General features: G+C 44.4%; 3 protein-coding genes across 5 annotated transcripts in view; 2 read left to right on the plus strand and 1 right to left on the minus strand.

Moving 5' to 3' along the window:
* Window positions 1-6151, minus strand: part of ric1 (RIC1 homolog, RAB6A GEF complex partner 1) — a gene marked incomplete at its 3' end in the record, with an annotated part of 48904 nt that extends 42753 nt beyond the window's left edge. The window contains 1 exon segment of the mRNA XM_080510124.1: window positions 5574-6151. Within this exon segment, the coding sequence (XP_080366250.1) occupies window positions 5574-5714 (141 nt within the window). The 5' untranslated portion in view covers window positions 5715-6151.
* A 1010-nt stretch (window positions 6152-7161) lies between these two features.
* exosc2 (exosome component 2) lies at window positions 7162-13777 on the plus strand. Its single transcript, XM_080510637.1, is given in 11 exon segments — window positions 7162-7490; window positions 8143-8244; window positions 8377-8401; window positions 8403-8428; window positions 9532-9616; window positions 9722-9772; window positions 9774-9875; window positions 9877-9942; window positions 10312-10488; window positions 13142-13270; window positions 13611-13777. Coding segments are annotated over 11 exon segments (966 nt in total). The 5' UTR covers window positions 7162-7368; the 3' UTR covers window positions 13692-13777.
* A 1732-nt stretch (window positions 13778-15509) lies between these two features.
* abl1 (c-abl oncogene 1, non-receptor tyrosine kinase) overlaps window positions 15510-19929 on the plus strand; it is a 40547-nt gene continuing 36127 nt past the window's right edge. For 2 of the 3 annotated variants that reach the window (XM_080509978.1, XM_080509977.1), the window contains exon 1: window positions 15510-15992. The gene's annotated coding sequence lies outside the window, so the exon portion shown is untranslated. Of the gene's footprint in view, window positions 15993-17041; window positions 17059-19929 lie in introns of those variants that run through there. The other variant, XM_080509979.1, reaches the window with a different exon arrangement.

Below are 19929 nucleotides of genomic sequence, written 5' to 3' on the forward strand. Positions count from 1 at the left end.
CGTCTCCATGGAAACCACCAGCACCCACTAGTGGCCCGGCATGCGAACAACATCGTATTCAGCATTCCGGCCGTTTTACAGTGTAAACGGACCGTCGTTTTCAAATCGTCGTCACGTAAAACGCAAAAAACCTATTTCCGACTCCGTCTCCATGGAAACCACCAGCACCCACTAGTGGCCCGGCATGCGAACAACATCGTATTCAGCATTCCGGCCGTTTTACAGTGTAAACGGACCGTCGTTTTCAAATCGTCGTCACGTAAAACGCAAAAAACCTATTTCCGACTCCGTCTCCATGGAAACCACCAGCACCCACTAGTGGCCCGGCATGCGAACTACACCGTTTTCAGCATACCGGCTGTTTTACCGTGTAAACGGACCGTCGTTTTCAAATCGTCGTCACGTAAAACGCAAAAAACCTATTTCCGACTCCGTCTCCATGGAAACCACCAGCACCCACTAGTGGCCCGGCATGCGAACTACACCGTTTTCAGCATTCTGGCCGTTTTACCGTGTAAACGGACCGTAGTTTTCAAATCGTCGTCACGTAAAACGCAAAAAACCTATTTCCGACTCCGTCTCCATGGAAACCACCAGCACCCACTAGTGGCCCGGCATGCGAACTACACCGTTTTCAGCATTCTGGCCGTTTTACCGTGTAAACGGACCGTAGTTTTCAAATCGTCGTCACGTAAAACGCAAAAAACCTATTTCCGACTCCGTCTCCATGGAAACCACCAGCACCCACTAGTGGCCCGGCATGCGAACTACACCGTTTTCAGCATACCGGCCGTTTTACCGTGTAAACGGACCGTCGTTTTCAAATCGTCGTCACGTAAAACGCAAAAAAACCTATTTCCGACTCCGTCTCCATGGAAACCACCAGCACCCACTAGTGGCCCAGCATGCGAACTACACCGTTTTCAGCATACCGGCCGTTTTACCGTGTAAACAGACCGTCGCTTTCAAATCGTCGTCACGTAAAACGCAAAAAAACCTATTTCCGACTCCGTCTCCATGGAAACCACCAGCACCCACTAGTGGCCCGGCATGCGAACAACATCGTTTTCAGCATTCCGGCCGTTTTACCGTGTAAACGGACCGTCGTTTTCAAATCGTCGTCACGTAAAACGCAAAAAACCTATTTCCGACTCCGTCTCCATGGAAACCACCAGCACCCACTAGTGGCCCGGCATGCGAACAACATCGTTTTCAGCATTCCGGCCGTTTTACCGTGTAAACGGACCGTCGTTTTCAAATCGTCGTCACGTAAAACGCAAAAAACCTATTTCCGACTCCGTCTCCATGGAAACCACCAGCACCCACTAGTGGCCCAGCATGCGAACTACACCGTTTTCAGCATACCGGCCGTTTTACCGTGTAAACAGACCGTCGCTTTCAAATCGTCGTCACGTAAAACGCAAAAAAACCTATTTCCGACTCCGTCTCCATGGAAACCACCAGCACCCACTAGTGGCCCGGCATGCGAACAACATCGTTTTCAGCATTCCGGCCGTTTTACCGTGTAAACGGACCGTCGTTTTCAAATCGTCGTCACGTAAAACGCAAAAAACCTATTTCCGACTCCGTCTCCATGGAAACCACCAGCACCCACTAGTGGCCCGGCATGCGAACAACATCGTTTTCAGCATTCCGGCCGTTTTACCGTGTAAACGGACCGTCGTTTTCAAATCGTCGTCACGTAAAACGCAAAAAACCTATTTCCGACTCCGTCTCCATGGAAACCACCAGCACCCACTAGTGGCCCGGCATGCGAACAACATCGTTTTCAGCATTCCGGCCGTTTTACCGTGTAAACGGACCGTCGTTTTCAAATCGTCGTCACGTAAAACGCAAAAAACCTATTTCCGACTCCGTCTCCATGGAAACCACCAGCACCCACTAGTGGCCCGGCATGCGAACTACACCGTTTTCAGCATTCTGGCCGTTTTACCGTGTAAACGGACCGTCGTTTTCAAATCGTCGTCACGTAAAACGCAAAAAACCTATTTCCGACTCCGTCTCCATGGAAACCACCAGCACCCACTAGTGGCCCGGCATGCGAACTACACCGTTTTCAGCATTCCGGCCGTTTTACCGTGTAAACGGACCGTCGTTTTCAAATCGTCGTCACGTAAAACGCAAAAAAACCTATTTCGAGACGCCGTCGCGCCTAAATTCATAACCGGAATTCTTTCTGAGTATTTAAATGACGTGGGACTTAAAAGTTCCCGATATTTTCAAAATGTCCGTCGACTTCCTGCTGCAGGAGGTTTGTCGTTTCTCTCCTTCTTTCCATGTGCAGATTAAAATAAGACGAATAAATGTGATTGACATAATAATAATACGGCCTCAATAATCCGATTTATTTTTTTTTTCTTTGCATGTAAAACGGACAGACCGGGAGGTGACGGTGTTCCACTGACGGAGGGTCGGTCTGACCGCGACGGCGCTAAAACCTTGTTTTAGCTCGGGAAACAAGCTAAAACAAGGTCGACGAACTATAAACTATGAACTATGAACTAGACTTTCAGAAAATACAACTTTGGTCCTCTTTGGATGAGGGAAAGAGAAAAGAACTAGTTGTACATACTTTTGAGGCAACGAGACACAAGAAACCCAGAATACTGTGTTTAAAAATCCCTTTTAACCTAAAATAAATTTGACATCTTCACTAAGCAAGGCAGCTCAAAAAGAGTTTGAACCATCTCTACAATATACGACATTCTACCGGCTCTCAAATCGCAGTTTTTAGCTAAAATTAGTTTAATAAATTGGGAAAAAAAAGGGGGATTGGAAACTTTACGAAGACGGTGAAAATACTCATGTATGGAAGTAAAACTGTGCCTTCAGATTCTGAATACGAATTTCTAACTCTGATTTTTTTTTACCGTCGAAATCAGACTTTTCAGATTTTTTTCCAACCTCTAAAAATATTCAGTTTGTAAAAATTCAATGCGTCTAAAAATTCAGTTGCAAAAAAAAATTCAGGTGCAAAAAAAATTCAGCTGCAAAAAAATTCAAGTGCAAAAAGAAATTCAGTCGCAAAAAGAAATTCAGCCACAAAAAGAAATTCAGCCACAAAAAAAAATTCAGCCGCAAAAAAAAATTCAGCTGCAAAAAGAAATTCAGCTGCAAAAAAAAATTCAGCCACAAAAAAATTTTACCGCAAAAAAAATTCAGCCACAAAAAAATTTTTACCGCAAAAAAAATTCAGCCACAAAAAAAAATTCAGCTGCAAAAAAAATTCAACCACAAAAAAATTCAACCGCAAAAAGAAATTCAGCTGCAAAAAAAATTCAGCTGCAAAAAAAATTCAACTGCAAAAAGAAATTCAGCTGCAAAAAAAAATTCAGCAACACAAAATTTTTTACCGCAAAAAAAATTCAGCCACAAAAAAAATTCAGCCGCAAAAAAAAAATTCAGCTGCAAAAAAAATTCAACCACAAAAAAAATTCAGCTGCAAAAAAAAATTCAGCTGCAAAAAAAATTCAACTGCAAAAAAAATTCAGCTGCAAAAAAAACAAAACAAGAGGTGATCGAAAAATGACTCCTTCTTTGAATCACTCTTGCTTTTACAACTGCCTAAAGTTATTTACCCCAGGGCAGTGGGGGGGGGGGGGGGGGGGGGGGGGTGTAATCCCACCTGGGTGATACATCACTTCTATTGCATTCAAAGTGAAATCCTCCCCTCCTCCACGTCACACTCCGTAGTGAACCGCTGGAACGAGAGACTTCCAACTTGTTAACGGCGGAGCCAGAAGAAATGAAAAGGCACTTCTGGTGCAAGAAACCTGGAAAACTGGAGTTTCCATCAAACAGACAGGGGCAATTAAAAATAAATAAAAGGGGGAGAAATGCAGGAGTGGCTCTCGTCTCAACAGAAACCGATCGGAGAGAAAGTCCTTTTTATCTGGTTAATTTCCGACGCCACGTCGGAGCAACGAGAAGTGAACCAACCTGCTCACATGACTTCTCACGTCGAGGAATTCAAACGCAGGAGAAAAGCTCATTTCACCACCAGTGGCTGTATTAATCTGTTTAAAATGACTACAGAGACGAAATACAGTATTTTACAATATTAGCAGATAAAATGTGTTGGTTTTTTTTTTACATTATGGGGTTTTCAATACGTCGATTTATTCTGAAAAAATGTTTAGTTTAGACCCGGAGTGTCAAACATTTCAATTCCGATCAATTCCACCTCGAGTGGACTGGTAAAATACTGCCTTGATAACCTTTATATTTTAAAATCTCTCTTTGCTGTGGCGCAAAGTAAACGTGGAAAATATCGAGATTTTGGCAAAAACCAAACAATTACTGTAGAAAATTACTACAATCGTGACATGAAGACGACTTTAATGAAACCTTAAATGAAACTGTAAAATACAGTGAAAAGTCCAGAAACTGCTCCTGCGGCTGTTGCATTCTGAGAGTTTTTACCAGGGAGATGCTCAGCTAAACTTAATAAACACCAGCATTCAGTCAGGGGGGTTTACTTGTTTCAAGACTTTCTGCTGATGGAACATTAAGCGACGCTTTAAAGACACAACTAAACAAGTAAACAACTAAATAACTCCCTCAGATTCTCTCCTCCAGTCTGAATCGTCTCTCCAACTTAGAAAAAAATAAATAAAACGCTTCTATTGAAGCCTTCCTCCTACATGCTGCAGCCTAACCTCCTGCCGAGCCACAGGACGGAGAATATCTGCGTGTAGGCAGACGATCGACAACACAAGAAATAAAAACCTGGTAAAAATAAACCAAAAAAATAAATAAAAAGGCTCTTGAAGCAGATGATGTGTTAGAAATCTCCACATTTGACTGAAATTCAAAAGATATGCACTCCGATTATGATTATTATACAACGTACTATGAAGTAATTCATTGTTAATACACGCAAACTAATATTATATATTATTATTATCCATCTCAGGTGGGCTGAAAGGTGGTGTTTTCAATCTATATTCAGACGTAGTTCAATAATTATGATCAGAACCGTGAAGAGGTTGCATAACACGCAATATAAGATCCACATTGATGCAACAAAGTGTAAAATAAGGATCAGACTGCAGCTTCTCGTCCGGATTCACCAGTTCAGGGGGTTTGAGGAGCTGAACTCGATTAGTTAGTCTCACTAAGCTGTTTAATTCAATTCAACTCAACTTTATTCATAAAACACAGTCGTCTCTTGGTGATTTTAACAGAGACAAGAGGAACGATCTCATCTCGAAACACACATTTCTCACTGTGTGTCGTTAATCTCCACGTCACTTCTCATCCATGCGCCGATATTATTCTTTATTTTGATTTAATCAACAGTTTCTGACTCATCTTGTCCTTTTGATTCAGCACCAGTGTTTTTTTTTTATTATATATTTCTCTTTGCTGGATTAATAAAGTATCGCGAAAAGAGGGAAAGTGTCTGATGAGCTGCGTCTCACCTGGATGAGTGAGTGAACACACAGGTGCGTGCGTCTGCGCGTGCGCGTGTGTATCAACGTGTCATCACGCCACCCAGGTGCTGTTAACCAGCTCGCGCTCCGTGGACCCCTCACCCCCCCGTCACTCACCCGGCTGAACCACACGCTGAGCTGGGTCTCGGACAGCAGGGCGAAGTAGAGCCGCAGGGCGCTGGGCCGGATGTGGAACGGCTCCTCGTCGCTCCTCAGCGGGCAGAGGAGCCTCCGCGGCCAGCCGGTGAGAAAATACATGACGGCGGAGCGGAGTCACTCCGGGCTGTGCCGCAATGCCAGGTCGGACCTCCTCCTCCTCCGCCTCCCCCTCCTCCTCCTCCACCGCCCGCCTCCGGGAGCGCTGCTAGCAATCCAAGCCGCTCATGAAGCTCCGGAGACGGTGAAAACAGCTGAAGCGTCGTCCGGTTAGGAATCCGCGGGCGCCATACGGAGGCGATCCGAGCCGCCGGTGGAGCTACGCGGCTAGCCCCGGGCTAGCATCGGCTTCACAACTTTGAGGCGAAGGAGCCGCGACCGAAAACAAAAACACAAAAAACAAAAAGCGAGCGGGACTCCTCCCCCCCCTCCGGCTCGACCGAGCTCTCGCTCCCGGCGCCGTGTCTTGCTCTAACGGTGTCCGGTCCGGAGGCGCTGAACAACGGAGAGGCGTCCGGTCTTCGCTCCGCTCTGCTCCTCCGCCGTCGCCATCTTTACCAGAGTCCGTGAGGCTGCGCGCTGATTGGCCCGAGCCCGACGGATTGCGTGGTGTTGACATCTGACGTCACCGCTCCGTTATGTTCGAGGCCACGGTGGAGGCGGAGGGCCACGTGGCTCGATGCTGACCCCTGCTGGTGGGCGTGTGGAACAGCAGCAGAGCTTTTTTTACCTTCGCAGTTCTCGGTGAAGGTCTGCGCTCTCAAGAGAGCAAACTATAGTTTGGTTTATCTATTTAAAACACAAACAAGAATAAAATACAGTCAGTATAAGTCAGTAAGTATACTATAAGTATTGGGTATTATTATTATTATTATTATTACTGATATATATATATTGTTATTGTTTGTTATTTTATTGCTACCATATTGTTATTGTTATATTATTGCTACCATTATTAGTAGTACTATACACGAGTATTATACACTATTGCACATTGTTATTATCTGTATTATTGTGTTATTATTATTATATAATGCCTACTTCTAATGGCTCTGCCACTGCACCTTACTATCTATTTATTTATCTTCTTTTTATCTCGTGCTTATTTCTAAGTGCCCATGTTCCGTTCTGTGTTTTACTTTATGTCTTATACCCAGATATTTGTATATTTTTTACTTTTATTTCTCTTCTATTGTATTTTATAATATTCGTATGTACTAGATTGCTGCAACAAGACAATTTCCCTTCTGGGATGAATAAAGTAATTATCTATCTATCTATCTATCTAACAAACAGACAAGAAATAACCGGGGATTTTGTAAATAATGTGCAAATAAATCATGTGCAAATAAAAAAAATGTGACACGAAGCGAGAAAGTCAACACGCATAATGAATATTGTGTGAAATATCCTTTATATGACTTTAGTTATTGTGAGTGTAATGTGGTGTCGTTGCCACTCCGGAGCAGCAGGTGGCGCTCAAGGTCACTGGCGCTGCTGAGTGACGTAGAAAAAAAAGCAAGAGGAAGAACAGGAAGCGAAGTTTACTGGCACGCTGCAGTGAAACATTCCGCTTTTTCCACCACATTTTGAACGTTTCTGACATTTAAAACACGCGGTGAATTTAGCGGAGCACACAGACAAACACTATTCTGTCAGGACGTGGTGAGAAACCGTCGGATTTAGCGCTCGAACCCGCAAGAAGCGGAGGAGAAGAAGAAGCTGAACTCAAAAAAGAAGAAGAAGAAGAAGAAGCATGGCAGCTGACATGAGATTACCTCAAATCCGAAAAACTGTCTCTGTGTTGGAGTCCGTTTCACCCCACAAAGACCTGGTGGTCCCCGGGGACGTCATCACCTCAGACACCGGCTTCATGAGGTAGGAGGCCACGGAGGCTTAGCATCGTAGCTTGTGAAGCTAACATGAGACACATCAATAACACACACACCTCACAAGGTGAATATTCAGTGATTTCCGGTCTGATCTGCTCTGAGCAACGTTCAGGGTGGAGCATCTTCTCTCTCGCACAGCAAGAGATGAGAAACTTGGATTATTGTGAGGAATGCAAACATTCCATCCACATGCATCACCAGACAGTGACCCCAGTGACTGTGAGGCTTTTAAGAGCAGCTGATTTAATGGGAATGTCTGATTGTATGTATTTTTTTGACTATAGTATGTTTATTGTGCTTATCCTACACTTTGCCACCCCCCCCCCCATCATAGTTTATTTACCTTGTATCTCATCCTACTGTATATTTTGCTCCCCTTAGAACTTATTATACTTTATTATAGTTTGTGATTTTTATCTTATTTTTTAGTCCTATTTCATAGTCATTGTATATAAGATACCTCTATTCTTACTGTTTGCACATTCCTTGTCTTTCCTTTCCTCATGAGTCCTTAAAGCTGAATGTTACGAAGTCAATTTCTCCACTGTGAGATCAATAAAGTCTTATCTTATCTTATTTTATTTCTAAATGTTGCATCCATCCGCCACGAACCCCCAACATCTGTTCTCTCCCCCCAGGGGCCATGGGACCTACGTGGACGACGACAAGCTGACGGCGTCGGTCGCTGGAGAGGTGCAGCGAGTCGACAAGCTCATCTGTGTCAGGCCTCTGAAGACCAGGTGAGGGGCTTCATGCCTTTAGTGCAGTGGGTGTCAAACATGTGCCCCCCCGGGGGGGCCCAGAACCGGAACCCTGGAACCCTGGAACTGTCGTCTTTCTGACGGCGTCACGTCTGTGTCGTTTGCTTCCAGGTTCAATGGGGAGGTTGGAGACGTGGGTGGTGGGCAGAATAACAGAGGTGAGGGACTCTCTTCTTCTTTTTCTTCTTCTTTTTCTTCTTCTTTTTCTTTTTCTTTTTCTTTTTCTTTTTCTTCTTCTTCTTCTTCTCTTCTTCTTCTTCTTCTCATCTTCTTCTTCTTCTTCTTCTTCTTCTTCTTCTTTTTCTTCTTCTTTTTCTTCTTCTATTTCTTCTTCTTCTTCTTCTTCTATTTCTTCTTCTTCTTCTTCTTCTTCTTCTTCTTCTTCTTCTTCTTCTTTTTCTTCTTCTTTTTCTTCTTCTTTTTCTTCTTCTTTTTCTTCTTCTTTTTCTTCTTCTTCTTCTTCTTCTTCTTCTTCTTCTTCTTCTTTTTCTTCTTCTTCTTCTTTTTCTTCTTCTTCTTCTTTTTCTTCTTCTTCTTCTTCTTCTTTTTCTTCTTTTTCTTCTTCTTCTTTTTCTTCTTCTTTTTCTTCTTTTTCTTCTTCTCCTTCTTCTCCTTCTTCTCCTCCTCCTCCTCCTCCTCCTTCTCCTTCTCCTCCCTCTTCTTCTTCTTCTCCTCTTCTTCTCTCCCTCTTCTTCTTCTTCTTCTTCTCCCTCTTCTTTTTCTTCTTCTTCTTCTTTTTCTTCTTCTTCTCCCTCTTTTTCTTCTTCTTCTCCTCTTTTTCTTCTTCGTCTCCCTCTTGTTCTTCTTCTTCTTATTATTATTATTATTACGAGGACAATTATTGTTATTTCATTATTATATCAGATTTTTTTCTCCATCCCTCCCGTCCTACCACACACACACACACACACACACACACACACACACACACACACACTTTACTGTACTGTAAGGATTTGTAAATATTCAGGGTGTCACGTTGTTTGTTTGTTTGTCTTCCGTTCCTGTATGTTGCAAAGCAAAATCCAAATAATAAATAAATAATATAATCACACAGAAAATGCTTCATCAAACTGCTGAAACTCAAAACGCTGCAAAAAAAAAAAAAGTAATTCTCTCGTCCAGAACCTGTATTATTGCTGAAAGAGTTCCTCAGGTCTGCTTGTGACATTCTAGTGGCGTCGTCGATGTTGAGCTTCACCTTTTCCTCCACTTTTGTTTGTTTGACTTGTATTTTTTTTTTCCCTTTTTTGTTAAAGGGTGCAGCAGAAAACGCTGGAAAGTGGAGACGAACTCCCGCCTGGACTCCGTCCTCCTGCTGTCCTCGGTCAACCTCCCCGGAGGAGAGCTGGTGAGACCCTTCGGCTTCAGCGCCCCGTCTCCGTGGGAAACGGGGAGGGAAGAAAACGCAAAACTTTCCTGAAATGCAGAGTGAAACGTTGAGTCTGCGTTTCAGAGGAGAAGATCGGCCGAAGACGAGCTGACGATGAGGGAGTATCTGCAGGAAGGGCGACCTCATCAGCGTGAGTCCATTTTTACCTCCGTCCCTCTTCAGACGCTCCTTCCTCTCCTCGCCCACTTCTACCTTTCACCCCCCCCCCTCCCAGGCCCGAGGTGCAGTCCGTGTTCTCAGACGGAGCTTTGTCGCTTCACACCCGCAGTTTAAAGTACGGAAAAGTAAGTTTGTTCCGCTTTATTTAACTATTTAATCAAATGAAGAAATGAAATCTTCCCTCCTCCAGTCCAGCTGTGTGATTACCGTAATGTCCAGACTATACGCGCCAACGTTTTTCCACACACAACGCGCTCTGAACGCTGTCGCTGCTAATTTATGGATTTTTAATGATGGAGTTTCAAGCATGGGCGATGCGTTCAGGTGCATCACGTAACTCTGAACTTTCTTTTTTTTTTTTTCTAAAATTTGGGTGGGTGCAGCTTATATTCAGTTGCACTCTGCAAATTACGGTATTTTTTATTTTTTGATGATTTTACCCAGTCACATACTCGCTGTGATAAAGTATTTAAAGTGTGATCTGCGGCCACCAGCTGGGTCAGGGCGTCCTGGTGCAGCTCTCTCCGTCACTGATCAAGAGGCAGAAAACGCATTTCCACAACCTGCCGTGCGGCGCCTCCGTCATCCTGGGGAACAACGGCTTCGTGTGGCTCTACCCCACCCCGGGGCAACAGGAGGAGGAGGCCGGGGGCTTCTACACCAGTCTGGAGGTACGAAAACAAGAGAATTGTGAAAAGTTTCAAAGAAATAGTTGTGTTTTTCAACAAATGTCTTCAGAGTCGAGGAAACGACACGATAGAGACCCAGGCTGAGATATTAGTGGTTACTGTTCCTTTAAGAGGGCCGGTATGCACCGGCTGAGATATTAGTGGTTACTGTTCCTTTAAGAGTGGCCGGTATGCACCGGGCTGAGATATCAGTGGTTACTGTTTCCTTTAAGAGGGCCAGTATGCACCGGGCTGAGATATCAGTGGTTACTGTTCCTTTAAGAGCGGCCGGTATGCACCGGGCTGAGATATCAGTGGTTACTGTTCCTTTAAGAGTGGCCGGTATGCACCGGGCTGAGATATCAGTGGTTACTGTTCCTTTAAGAGGGCCGGTATGCACCGGGCTGAGATATCAGTGGTTACTGTTCCTTTAAGAGGGCCCGGTATGTACCGGGCTGAGATATCAGTGGTTACTGTTCCTTTAAGAGGGCTCGGTATGCACCGGGCTGAGATATCAGTGGTTACTGTTCCTTTAAGAGGGCCGGTATGCACCGGGCTGGGATATTAGTGGTTACTGTTCCTTTAAGAAGGCCGGTATGCACCGGGCTGAGATATTAGTGGTTACTGTTCCTTTAAGAAGGCCGGTATGCACCAGGAACTGGCACTTTCAGATTTTACTCGGCGTACTGGAACCTTCCGTAGTTTCCAGACTATAAAAACGCTACTTTTTTTCACACACTTTGAAACTCGGCGGCTTAAACGTTGAGGCTAATTTTTGGATTTTAACGGGTAGACACTCTCGCTCTCTCTCTCTTGCTTTTTTCTTAAAAACATAAAAAAAACACACCCCCCACAGTGAGCTTCATGCCGTTATGACATGAACAAGTGCAGCCTATGCTGAATATGTTTAAATTAGTTTTTGAATTTTTGGTGGGTGCAGCTTATGTTGATTTTTAAAAATTAAATAATTAACTAATAGTGTCTGTCTGTCTGAATGCTGACATGATCATCTCCTCCTCTCTCCTATCTCGTCTCCTCTCTCCTCATCTCGTCTCCTCTCTCCTCATCTCCTCTCCTCTTCTCCTCTTCTCTCGTCTCCTCCTCTCTCCTGTCTCGTCTCCTCTCTCCTCCTTTCCTGTCCTCTCCTCTTCCTCTCCTCCTCTCCTCTCCTGTCTCGTCTCCTCTCCTCTCCTCTCCTCTCCTCCTCTTCTCTCTTCTCTCCTCTCCCCTCCCCTCCCCTGTCTCCTCTCCTCTCCTTTCCTCTCTCCTCTCTCCTCATCTCCTCTCCTCCTTTCCTGTCCTCTCCTGTCTCGTCTCGTCTCGTCTCCTCTCCTCTCGTCTCGTCTCCTCTCCTCTCATCTCCTCTCACCTCTCCTCCCCTCCTCTCCTCCCTCCCCTCCCCTGTCTCCTCCCTCCTCTCCTCCCCTCCCCTCCCCTGTCTCCTCTCCTCATCTCCTCTCCTCCTCTCTCCTGTCTCCTCTCCTCCCTCCTCTCCTCTCATCTCCTCTCCTCTCCTCTCTCCTGTCTCGTCTCCTCTCTCCTCCTTTCCTGTCCTCTTCCTCTCCTCTCTCCTCTCCTCTCCTGTCTCGTCTCCTCTCCTCTCCTCCTCTTCTCTCCTCTCCTCTCCTCTCTCCTCATCTCCTCTCCTCTCCTTTCCTCTCCTCTCTCCTCATCTCCTCTCCTCCTTTCCTGTCCTCTCCTCTCCTCCTCTCTCCTGTCTCGCCTCGTCTCGTCTCCTCTCCTCTCCTCTCGTCTCCTCTCTCTCTCCTCTCCTCCCCACCCCTTGTCTCCTCCCCTCCTCTCCTCCCCTCCCCCTTCCTCCTCTCCTCTCTCCTCTCCTCCTCTCTCCTGTCTCGTCTCCTCCCCTCTCCTCTCCCTCTCCTCTCGTCTCCTCTCCTCTCCCCTCTCCTGTCCTCTCCTCTCCTCTCCTCCTCTCCTCCTCTCCTCTCCTCTCCTCTCCTCTCCTCCTCTTCTCTCTTCTCTCCTCTCCCCTCCCCTCCCCTGTCTCCTCTCCTTTCCTCTCCTCTCCTCTCTCCTCATCTCCTGTCCTCGATCCTGTCTCCTCTCGTCTCCTCTCCTCTCGTCTCCTCTCTCCTCTCCTCCCCTCCTCTCCTCCCCCTCCCTGTCTCCTCCCCTCCTCTCCTCCCCTCCCCTCCCCTTCCTCCTCTCCTCTCCTCTCCTCCTGTCTCCTGTCTCCTCTCCTCTCCCCTCTCCTGTCCTCTCCTCTCCTCTCCTCCTCTCCTCCTCTCCTCTCCTGTCTCCTCTCCTCTCCTCTCCTCCTCTTCTCTCCTCTCCTCTCCCCTCCCCTCCCCTGTCTCCTCTCCTCTCCTCTCCTTTCCTCTCCTCTCCTCTCTCCTCATCTCCTGTCCTCTCCTGTCTCGTCTCGTCTCCTCTCCTCTCCTCTCGTCTCCTCTCTCCTCTCCTCCCCTCCTCTCCCTCTCCCCCTCCCCTCCCCTGTCTCCTCCCCTCCTCTCCTCCCCTCCCCTCCCCTGTCTCCTCCCTCCTCTCCTCCCTCCCCTCCCCTTCCTCCTCTCCTCTCCTCTCCTCCTCTCTCCTGTCTCGTCTCCTCCCCTCTCCTCTCCTCTCCTCTCCTCTCGTCTCCTCTCCTCTCCTCTCCTCTCTCCTCCCTCCTCTCCTCCTCCCCTCCCCTCCTCAGCCGGTCAGCCTGGCCGACCGGGAAGTGATTTCCCGGCTGAGGAACTGCCTCCTGGCTCTCGCTGCACACAAAGTGCTGCTGTTCGACACCAGCGTCCTTTACTGCTACGAGTCGTCGCTTCAGCACCAGGTGAGGATCTCTGGCGCCCTCTGCTGGTCGTTCCGAGGTACTGCGGCTCCCGATTCAGGACGAGGACGAAACCGGTGGAACTTTTCTGCTCCTGCAGTTTGAAACCGAGTCGCTGTCACTGAAGTGGTGATTTAATAAATGTCAGACTCTCCCTCTGTGAAAACAATTAAGTTTAAAGAGTTTCGAGCTCCGATCGGCTCGTTTGTTTTGTGTTGCTGCAGCTTCCTGTCATTGTAAACGGAATGTGCCATTGTTTGTTTACCTGCTGCTCCTCACATGTTTAATACGTTAAAAACACACTCTGTTTTTGTAATCCATTGGTTTAATTGTGTCCGTTCAGGTCAAAGACCTGCTGAAACCCGAGGTGATGGAGGAGATCGTGATGTTGACGCAACAGAAGCTGCTGGAGCAGGAAGGATGAAGTCGCGATTAAATGAAGCTTTATTCCCACGATTTAACAGTTGATGTGAGTTTCAGCTTCTTCTTTTTTTTTTTTTTAATAAAAGTGTAACGTTCTTAAAAATTCCTGCTGCTTTTTTCTTACGTGTGATTTTCCTTTTTTTTTTTTTTTAATAAAAATAAATGTTCTTTATTTCTCTCAAATGTTGCTGTTTCTCTTTGTGGTCGTTTTGAGTTTGTAAAAAAAAAACATGTAACGGTGACTTTATTCAAAGACGACGATGGAGGTAAAAAATCAACATTGTATATTTTTCTGGAGGTGAACAATATAAATATATATATTTTTATACATACTATAATGTGTTCTTGAGCGACACTAATGCTCCCCTGAAGAGAAAGGATGGATCAGAGGACACAGTTCCAGGCTGCATTTCAGGAGGAAGTGGACACCCCCCCCCCCCAAAAAAAAAAAAATCTCAATATTATATTTCAAATGTTAATTTTTTTAACCACATATTTTTTTATTTTTCCTTTTGTGGCTTGAATTCTCTTCTGTAAGAAATAACATAATATTGTTTAAAGAAGGTTCGTGACGTTCTGGGACCGACCTGGCTGCGTCCCGGGTTGTGTCCCAGTAGTGTCCCGGTTGTCTCACAGCCGGACACTACTGGGACACAGCCAGGACACTGCTGAGAGACAACCCGGGACACTGCTGGTTGTCTCCCAGCAGTGTCCCATCTGTCTCCAGTTATGTCCCATCTGTCTCCCAGTTATGTCCCGGTTGTCTCCCAGCAGTGTCCCGATTGTCTCCAGCAGTGTCCCATCTGTCTCCAAGTTATGTCCCAGAAGTGTCCCGATTGTCTCCCAGCAGTGTCCCGGCTGTCTCCCAGTTATGTCCCAGAAGTGTCCCGGTTGTCTCCCAGCATGTGTCCCGGTTGTCTCCCAGTTATGGCCCAGAAGTGTCCCGGTTGTCTCCCAGCATGTGTCCCGGTTGTCTCCCAGTTATGTCCCAGAATTGTCCCGGTTGTCTCCCAGCATGTGTCCCGGTTGTCTCCCAGTTATGGCCCAGAATTGTCCCGGTTGTCTCCCAGCATGTGTCCCGGTTGTCTCCCAGTTATGTCCCAGAATTGCCCCGGTTGTCTCCCAGCAGTGTCCTGGTTGTCTCCCAGCATGTGTCCCGGTTGTCTCCCAGTTATGTCCCAGAATTGTCCCGGTTGTCTCCCAGCAGTGTCCCGGTTGTGTCCCAGCAGTGTCCCAACATTGTCCCGGTTGTCTCCCAGTAGTGTCCCGACAATGTCCCAGCAGTGTCCGGGTTATGTCCCTGCAGTGTCCCTGTTGTCTCCCAGCAGTGTCCCGATTATTTCCCAGCAGTGTCCCGGCAATGTCCCAGAAGTGTCCCGGTTGTCTCCCAGTTATGTCCCAGAATTGTCCCGGTTGTCTCCCAGCAGTGTCCCGGTTGTGTCCCAGCAGTGTCCCAGCAATGTCCCAACAGTGTCCCGGTTGTCTCCCAGTAGTGTCCCGACAATGTCCCAGCAGTGTCCGGGTTATGTCCCTGCAGTGTCCCTGTTGTCTCCCAGCAGTGTCCCGATTATTTCCCAGCAGTGTCCCGGCAATGTCCCAGAAGTGTCCCGGTTGTCTCCCAGTAGTACCCCGGTGACGTCATAGCAGTGTCCCGGTTCTGTCCCGGCAGTGTCCCGCGGACCAGCGGTTGAGTGCCTCAGTAATAAAACCTTCACTCCTCTCCTGCGCCCCGGCTACTAGCCCACGCACGCACGTGACGTCACGCGTCGCCCCACCCACATATTTGTGTAAACCACCTTGCGTGTGGAAGTATGGCGGCCCCAGCGACTCAACTTCTGACTCCGCCGAAGTTCGCCGCTCGCGCTCCCGGGGGAAAGCGATGAGCCGGCCCGCGGACCGAGGGACCGGCAACCGAGAGCGCTGCGCCTGCGAGCAGAGGAGCGGACCGGCGGGGGGAGCCTCGCTTCCGCGGCCGGAGCACTTCCCTCGACTCGCCCCGACCGGAGCGCCTGCAGCCCGGGCTCCGCCGGGGAAGAAGCTCCGCGGCGCCGGAGCGGCGGACGCGGAAGTTTGAGCCCCGCGGCAGGAACGGACAGAAAGTGCCGAAGAAGCGACATGTTTTCCGGGGACGTCCAGGGCCGCTCGGCGGGGCTCTAGTTCGGCGGCGTCACGGACAACTGTTGCCCGCTCGGAGAGCTTGTGGGTCCGGCGCGTCTCCTCCAGCGGCAGCCGCTGGTTAGCTTCATGGCTACCTGCAACTTTAGCCTGAGGTCGTCTGATAAACGATACAAACTCTCAACGTGTAAGTAAACGATACAAAGACAACTCTTAGTGTGTCAGTAAACGATACAAACAACTTTCAAAGTGAGTAAACGATACAAAAACAACTCTCAACATATAAGTAAATGATACAAACTCTCAAAGTGTAAGTAAACGATGCAAAGACAACTCTTGACGTATAAATAAACGATACAAACAACTTTCAAAGTGAGTAAACGATACAAAAACAACTCTCAACATGTAAGTAAATGATACAAACTCTCAAAGTGCAAGTAAACGATACAAAGACAACTCTTCGTGTGTAAGTAAACGATACAAACAACTTTCAAAGTGTAAGTAAACGATTTAAACAACTCTCAACGTGTACGTAAACGATACAAACAACTTTCAAAGTGAGTAAACGATACAAAGACAACTCTCAACATGTAAGTAAATGATACAAACTCTCAAAGTGTAAGTAAACGATGCAAAGACAACTCTTGACGTATAAATAAACGATACAAACAACTTTCAAAGTGAGTAAACGATACAAAAACAACTCTCAACATGTAAGTAAATGATACAAACTCTCAAAGTGCAAGTAAACGATACAAAGACAACTCTTGACGTGTAAATAAACGATACAAACAACTCAAAGTAAGTAAACGATACAAAGACAACTCCTATCGTGTAAATAAACGATACAAACAACTTTCAAAGTGAGTAAACGATACAAAAACAACTCTCAACATGTAAGTAAATGATACAAAGACAACTCTTCGTGTGTAAGTAAACGATACAAACAACTTTCAAAGTGTAAGTAAACGATACAAAGACAACTCTCAATGTAAGTAAACGATTTAAACAACTTTCAAAGTGAGTAAACGATACAAACAACTTTCAAAGTGAGTAAACGATGCAAAGACAACTCTCAAAGTGTAAGTAAACGATACAAACATCTCAACGTGCAAGTAAACGATTTAAACAATTCAATGTGTCAGTAAACGATACAAAGACAACTCTCAATGTAAGCAAACGATACAAACAACTCTAAGTAAACGATTTAAACAACTCTCAACGTGTAAGTAAATGATACAAACTCTCAACGTGTAAGTAAACGATATAAAGACAACTCTTAACGTGTAAATAAACGATACAAACAACTTTCAAAGTGAGTAAACGATGCAAAGACAACTCTCAAAGTGTAAGTAAACGATACAAACAACTCAACGTGCAAGTAAACGATACAAAGACAACTCTCAAAGTAAGTAAACGATACAAACAACTCTAAGTAAACGATTTAAACAACTCTTAACGTGTAAGTAAACGATACAAACAACACTCAAAGTGTAAGTAAACGATATAAAGACAACTCTCAACATGTAAGTAAACGATACAAACAACTCTAAGTAAACGATTTAAACAACTCTTAACGTGTAAGTAAACGATACAAACAACACTCAAAGTGTAAGTAAACGATACAAAGACAACTCTCAACATGTAAGTAAATGATACAAACAACTCTGTAAGTAAATAATACAAACAACACTCAAAGTGTAAGTAAACGATACAAAAACAACTCTCAACATGTAAGTAAACGATACAAACAACTCTCAAAGTGTAAGTAAACGATACAAAGACAACTCTCAAAGTAAGTAAACGATACAAACAACTCTAAGTAAACGATTTAAACAACTCTTAACGTGTAAGTAAACGATACAAACAACTCTGTAAGTAAACGATACAAACAACACTCAAAGTGTAAGTAAACGATATAAAGACAACTCTCAACATGCAAGTAAACGATACAAACAACTCAACGTGCAAGTAAACGATACAAACATCTCTCAATGTGTAAGTAAACGATTTAAACAACTCTCAAAGTGTAAGTAAACAATACAAACAACTCTGTGTAAGTAAACGATACAAACAACTCTCAAAGTAAGTAAACGATACAAACAACTCAACGTGTAAGTAAACGATATAAAGACAACTCCGTGTAAGTAAAAGATACAAACAACTCTCAAAGTGTAAGTAAATTATATAAAACGACTCTCAACGTTTAAGTAAACGATATAAACAAACTGTCTCCCAAACTTTTCCCACTTTGGTTCAGGCGTTGTTCAGGAGGAACTTTCTGCTGAGTGTCAGGAATCTTTTTTTTTTCTTCTTCTAAATGAGCTTTTCAGTTGAGACGACGATGTTTTTAACAGGTTATTTACCATTTTAATAAACTTGTTTAGTTTGACTTAGGTTCATAGTCATTTAAAGCACTAATCCACTTCCAAAGCAGGACAGAGACTGAATATATGTCATTAATTGGATATTAAATCAGGGTCATTTGACAAAAAGGTACATTGGATTAAAAAAACTAAAACCTTTTTAAATTTGTGTAATTTCGAGATTGTGTTACTCTTTAACACTTTTTGCATCTAAGAACATGAAAAACGGCTTTGCTGTATTTTACAAACTTATTACCGTATTTTCCGAACTATAAGCCACGACTTTTTTCCCATGCTTATGACACCATGCGGCTAATTTATGGATTTTTCCGGGTTAACGGGCTTCAAGCCGCCAGATTCTACTTCCTCATGTAGATTCCTGCTGTTTTTAACCTCCGCTTCTCCAAAACTTTGCCTTAAAAGTGACATTAGAGCGTCTTGGTGAGCTCGTCTCGTGCTGCTTCCGTCCGGAGCTCCAGCAGCTGATTGACGTCAATGATGCGTTCAGGTGCGTCACGTAAACTAGAGCGCTGGACTCCGTGGCTGAGGAATCTTCCTTCTTAGAGTCACAATCAGCGAATAACTGATAAAATACTTTATCAACAGAGATAAAACTCTCGCTGGTTATGTACCCGTCTCCCTGTGGACACCTGCGGCTTATATATGAGTTTTTTTTGTTAAGTTTTGCAGGTGCGGCTTAAATTCAGGTGCTCTATAGTGCAGAAAATACGGTAATATATCTGAATTCTTTTAGATGACGGTGTTTCTTTTCAGACTGACGTGATTTTTTTTTTTTTAAATGCGGAGTCACAACAGTCAGAACTTTTAATAAATTTCTAAAGAGTATCGAGGCAATAAAATACTGACGCTTTACTGGACCCAAGTAAAGTTTGATGAAAACATTTAACTTACTCCCCAAGTTGTTGTTTATTTGCAAAACTATGAAGATTAACATGCGTATATGGTAAAATAAAGTTTATTAACATGTCGGAACAGACGTGAAACATAATGTAAAAAAAAAGAACGACCAAAAAATCAAGCGACGTCGCTTTTCAAAATGGCGGCGCCCGTCGCTCGTGTGACGGTTCGTGTGTTGTTTAGTGTTTTGGTAGTTTATGGTTGTAATTATTTGCATTTTTGTGAAAAAAAGACACTTCCATCTTGTATACTCTGCATCATAATACAGCCAAATTATATATATATATATATATATATATATATATATATGTATGTATGTATGTATATATGTATATGTGTGTATATATTTACATATATATATACGTGTGTGTGTGTGTGTATATATATATATATATACACACACACATATATGTGTGTATATATATATACACACACATATATATGTGTGTATATATACACATATATATGTGTGTATATATATATGTGTATATATATACACACATATATTTATGTGTGTATATATATACATTAAAGTGTAAATATATATATATATATATATTTAATGTGTGTGTATATATATATATTATATAATGTATATTTATTTTTTTTAAGAAAAATTTGAGCATCAATTCAATTTAAAAAAATTTTTATAATGCAATTAAAAATGACAGCAGACGTGAGATATATTGTCAAAAGTGCCATTTTATTGTCCTCGGAGATGAAACGCATTTAAACAATCCCAAAATAAACAGTCAACGAGGTTCAGTCGTTGTAGAAAATCAAGCTTTCGCCCTGAAGGAACGGTGGAACGCTGACAAATGTTGGAAAACCTGAATTTTC

Source organism: Blennius ocellaris, assembly GCF_963422515.1.
Source record: "Blennius ocellaris genome assembly, chromosome: 15".
Lineage (NCBI taxonomy): Eukaryota > Metazoa > Chordata > Actinopteri > Blenniiformes > Blenniidae > Blennius > Blennius ocellaris.